This window comes from Pundamilia nyererei, unplaced genomic scaffold, assembly GCF_000239375.1.
Source record: "Pundamilia nyererei isolate P.nyererei 1_Seehausen unplaced genomic scaffold, PunNye1.0 scaffold00063, whole genome shotgun sequence".
In the NCBI taxonomy this organism is placed as follows: Eukaryota; Metazoa; Chordata; class Actinopteri; order Cichliformes; family Cichlidae; genus Pundamilia; species Pundamilia nyererei.
Genome location: NW_005187464.1, coordinates 982,738 through 988,024, shown reverse-complemented (window position 1 = coordinate 988,024; position 5,287 = coordinate 982,738). Strand labels below are relative to the sequence as shown.

Genomic DNA, 5,287 nt, shown 5'->3' with positions numbered 1-5,287 from the left:
TGTCACCTCTGTACACAGTGACAATAAGGATATATGCTGGAGTGAAGTAATTCTTAGCTAAACTTTCCTCAGGTCACAAGCTGTCGGGAAACTGGAAGTAGAAGGGGGATTCACTCTGGGTCATGAATCAAGTTCCCTCTTATAACTCTGGCTTATTTAAGGCACAAACACAGAGGGTACCTCAGGGCAACAGTCATTCTCCAGTCTACATTGTAGTCAAGTTGTTCCGAAAATATCTCTTGAATCCCCCGATTAACCTACGACTACTTCCTACTGGGTGGAAATCAGTAGTGTCTGTTATTTCACTGACACACAGGTCATGCTCAGCAGACATGGTGACGACAATGTGGGACCACTAAAACACCGAAGCCTTCTTAAATTAGACGTCACCAAACAGAAGCGACAAGTATCATCACAAGTGCAGCTTTGTGAAGTTAAAGGCCAAAGTTGCACAGTGACATATGCTTCTGTGGCAGATCGGTGAATCTACACGAGTAATGATAAAGTTTTATTATCTGAAGCATCTTCTATAGATGAAGACACAAGTTACCACAAGAGAAGCAGGTGCACGGCCATGATCATTTTATATGCTTTGACATTGTTTGACCTGTGGGGGGCAGTATGGACAAGGGGTTCAAGTCATTATTTAAAGTCATGATGCACCACTGCAAAAAACATTTCTAAGACTAACATCCATTCATGTTAACAAACTAGGGTTGTTTTTTTTAAAGGTATTTCAGTTATTTTTCATATTTTAAGCCCTTTTGGTGTTGTGACAGTAGAGCTACAGACACATGGGGAGAAAACAGGATGAGAAAAATCTAAAGAGGTCATTTTTCAGCCACACTTAAAATAGGGATACTTTGGTTATTGTATGTGGTTTATACTGTAAACACTCAGCCACCAGGAAAAATCTGACTTCCTATTTTATGCGTTCCACTTTCCTAAGTTGCCAGCCATTTTTTTTTTAAAGTCTTGCTTTCTAGGATTGCAAACGTAAGATTTTATTCCCCGATTTTAAGTTCCTCGTTAATGAGTAAAGCTGTAAAACGATGCTTTTGTACATCAGAACGTCACAGTCTCACACGAAGCCCGTTAGCTTACAGACACCAAACAAGGTTTCTCTTTGATCTCTGACTAACCTTGTGTTGTGACGTCTTTTCATCATTAAAGAGAAGTTGCCAAGTATAAGTATCGGAAGGAAATTCTATACCACAGACAAAGCAATTAATGAAAACCATTTCTATGAGTCATCCATTCTCAGGGTACGTTGACTTTTCTGAGAAATCCTGTGATCACTTTAGTTCCAACATTTAATGTAACCAGACTGTTTCCCTCTACAGCCAGTTACCATAAAAGGGAGTAATGACCTCTGCATGACGAAGCAGAATTGACATGAAAAGGGGTTTGACGTAAATGAAATTCACATCATGAATTTCTTCTTAAATGTTAAACCGATTCTGCCGTGAAGCATTTATTCATGCAGAACAGCACTCCCATTTCCTGTTATCAAGTATCCACATCATGAACTGAAGTCAAGACAGTTTCATCGGGTCATTTATTGTGCAAGTACAACATGAAGAGCATGCACCAAGAAGGTTCATGTTTGTGACATTAATAAAAGGCTGTTGTCTTAATAGAGACATATCCAGATACATTTAAAGACAGATCTTTATATCCCTGACTACTGAGACTTATTGATTTATGGCAATAACATTTTTAGATGTTTATCAAGCATCCATACTTGCATGCATAGAGTCATATTGTTGGTTAGCTAGCACTGGATATTTGATTAATATTGCTTTGTCCAACTGCTAGAAGTGCGTAGTAATTATCTCAAGTATTGCTAACAGTCAGATTACTTCAAATACATCCAGCATGTGTATATATATAGTCTTAGGATTTGCATAGTTATTCAAACATGAATAAGGCTTATATTCAGTGCGAGCAATAAACTTAAACAGACAATACAGTGAAAACGTCATTTTGCACCTCATGGTTCAGCATACCGACCTCACTTACACAAAGTTGTCGTGTCCATATTCAAAAAGCGAATGGTCATTCTCGATTCAATTTCAAATCTTTCCAGCAACTGCAAAACACAGATTTACATTCAAACCTCAGTTATTTAGTACCAGTTTCCAATTTAAATGCAAACTGATCAGTTAAAAGAAAGTTCAAGCGTACACATATACTCATCAGCCACTTTTTTAAGGCACACCTGATCAAATGCTCGTAATAACTATGGCAGCACCTCGGTGCTTTTAGGCATGTAGATATGGTCTACAGATTGCATGGGTTCACCAAAAACCAGACAAAGGACTGGAAAAGCGTCGCCCGGTCTGATAAGCCTAGATTTTGTCCATGACATTTAGATGGTGAGGTCAAAATTTGGTATCAATAACATGAAGTGCCTCGTACCGACAGTTCAAGCCTCTGACGATGGAATAATGTTGTTGTGGGTATTTTCTTGGCACATTTTAGTTCCCTTCATCGCAGCTGAGTAACATTTAAGCACCACAGAGCCCCTTAGTATCTACCACGGTGTACCCATCTTTCAGTTCTTTTCAGACTGGTTTCCTGAACGTGACAATAAGTTCACTGTACTCACTCTTTGTACTGGCCTGTACAAAGAGTTAAGGCCATTCTTAAGGCAAACCAAACAGAAAACTAGCAAAGTGTACCTAACAAAGTGACCAACGAGTGCATATTGTTTAATAATGTGCATTATGTGTACAAACCTTGAGGAAGTGCTCAAATGTGATGCCCTCATAGAATTCATCAGGCTCCTGTGTGCCAGAAAGTGAAGTTGTTGACTTTATCCAGACACCTTAATGTTATCTTGAGATGCTTTAGCTTACATACCATGTGACCCACTGAAATACTGGCCACCTCCAACATGGCTGCATCAGCAATGCATTTGGCTGTTTCCTTCTCCAGTGTCCCACTCCGAGATAACAGCTCCTCCACCACCTGAACAGACGTGAACAACAGCTGAAGTAAGATATCACTTCTGTAATGCTGTAATCGCATCATCCTGTCTGTTACTGGCAGCCAATCAGTTGCGTTGGAGGAAATTGAGCTAATAACCCCAGCACTAGAGTTACATGTAAAACACAAAGATAATTTACTTTTACAGTCAGTATTTTTAAACAGCTTAAAAACTCAGTTGAGAATGATCATAAAGTTAAGGTGACTGTGCACGATCATTTCTTCCCCCGAGCTTACATGTCTGTATTCCTCTAGAGTTATTGTCCCATCGTTGTCTGTATCGTGCATGTTGAATAAAACTGCAGAAAAACAAACAAACGCAGGTTTGACTTTGTGTCATCTTCAGGTAAAAGTCAAGCAGTCGAGTTCATGCAATCTATACTGAGACGTACATCTCAGTTTCTCTCTCCTGGTCTTTCCACGCTGCTCTTCTGTCATGTCCGCCGATGGCGGCCTAAAATGGGACATGACCACCACGAACTCTTCAAAGCCAATCTCCTGAACTTTTCCCGCGCCATTCTGATGGAAGTTTCTGAAGAAAACAGCAAATCAGATGCTCTCAAATGCACTGACAACAACTGATACATTAAATCTACAATTTCTTCCATCATTTTTCATCCTAAATGTAAGAATTGTTTATGATTTTGAAAAATACAAGTAAAATGATTAAAGGCAATGGTGAATTACTGTACCTTCTGTCAAAAAACGCCTCTATGATCTGTGCGCGGATGGGATTGAACGCTAGGTCGTCGATTTCATTGAAGTTATCTCTCCTGAGGGTTTAAAATAGACTTTCAGGAGTAGCTCATTCATAATAGACACAATTGTAGAATCCTGTAGAGCAAGTTTCCCGCTCCAAAGACTATTTGTTTCAAGAACAAATGAAATATCAGCTTACTGTAGAGTCTCTTCATTGTGACTCAGCTGCTTAAATCTTTTATGCAGAACTCCAATCTGTTCAAATGAAACTGAGAAATAAGACGGAAACTTTAGGACAAACTACCTGTAAAGATTGCACACCAAGATTAAGTTCCACTAAAATGCCAGTTCAGCTGTCCACTTTCAGCTTTCAAGGCAGCTAATTTGGATATTCACGTTTCATGTAAAACAGTTTGGTTTGCCTCTCATCTCTCACACTCACCTGTTTAGAACATACAGGTGAAACCATAAGGTCATTTAGGAAAGTAGAAAACTGGAGTTTCAGCTTTTGGGTGTTTACTGTAAATGGCTGCTGTCAAAGCTTTCAATAGAGTCCGATCTATTATTAACAACACCTCTCTTTGCAAACCGGGTAAAGTTCCACTTCCATTCACTTGCACTTTAAATTATTCATCTGTAATGCACCACAACTACTGGTTTATCTTATACACAGTGATGACTAACAGGTAACTGAATGGAAACACCAAATGTTGAGCATTACGTTGACATGGACGTATTTCCCCTTTAAGACTGCCTTAAAGTAAGAATTAATTAAAATGTTATTTCCGCCGCAGTGAGTTCCTGTTTTTGTTTTGCATTTTTTACGCAGGCTGATTCTACACGTCTGATTGAAAATGAAGCATTTTCAAGTAATGCAAACAACAGCCCGGTGATGACTACTCACAGCCCGTCTTTTCCGCCAGATCACTATATTCTGGCCGTCCAGGTGAGGACTGTAGTGCACCCATTGCTCCAAAAAAGATCTTCCCTGGTCAGCCCGCTTTTAAAGGGAGCACAGAGGAGTCTCACATGAACTCAGAGTGATTCAAAGCGGATTTCGTGCTTCCAGATGATCCATATCCACCTGTGTGTTTCTGTGACAGAGCCTGCTCATCTGACGGCTCTTTTCCCCCTGCGTGCTCGCCAAGCAGGTTTCATCCTCTGCAAACAGCGCATGCCACTTCCGCAACGATCGTCTCGATGACGACACACTCTTAGGAACAACAGGGTGCACTTTAAATGACCAGTTTTACATATTCAGAGGCCGCGTGTGAGGGTTTGCCATGAAGTGCAGAGTAAGAAAAAAAATAGACAAGTAGCCTTCACATACTGTAACGATTTTTTAAATATATTTCCAGACAGGCTTTCTTTACTTTTGAATACTACTGTACATCTGCCCTTTGCACAGGTGGATGGATCCACATGTATAAACCCACCTGTTGCAACCAGAGCAGCCCTCAGAACATAGTTGCACGCCCAGCCTAATTTTAAATATTTCCATAATCATGAGCATAACATTTATTGTGTTCTGCAGGACAGATGTGCTGCATCCTTCTAAAAGACTTCTGACATTTTTTGCCGTTTTACTGTCAGTTAA

General features: G+C 39.9%; 1 protein-coding gene across 1 annotated transcript; it reads right to left on the bottom strand.

The window, feature by feature from the left end:
- Positions 1-1,535: 1,535 nt before the first annotated feature.
- On the bottom strand, positions 1,536-4,882 carry tescb (tescalcin b). Its single transcript, XM_005735214.1, has 8 exons — positions 4,595-4,882; positions 3,890-3,959; positions 3,684-3,764; positions 3,384-3,523; positions 3,229-3,290; positions 2,866-2,973; positions 2,742-2,789; positions 1,536-2,092 (listed from the first exon to the last, which is right to left on the bottom strand). The coding sequence occupies exons 1-8, from the start codon at positions 4,656-4,658 to the stop codon at positions 2,015-2,017; spliced, it is 651 nt and encodes a 216-aa protein (XP_005735271.1). The 5' UTR covers positions 4,659-4,882; the 3' UTR covers positions 1,536-2,014.
- Between the last annotated feature and the right edge of the window lie 405 nt (positions 4,883-5,287).

Bases quoted from the DNA above. Each gene is read 5' to 3' on its own strand.
- tescb (XM_005735214.1), bottom strand. From the start codon at position 4,658: ATGGGTGCACTACAGTCCTCACCTGGACGGCCAGAATATAGTGATCTG. The intron at 2,974-3,228 runs GTAAGCTCGGGG...ACGTCTGTTCAG, and splicing joins CTCTAGAGGAATACAGACAT to GTGGTGGAGGAGCTGTTATC. The intron at 2,093-2,741 runs GTTTGTACACAT...TGTGTTTTGCAG, and splicing joins CATTTGAGCACTTCCTCAAG to TTGCTGGAAAGATTTGAAAT.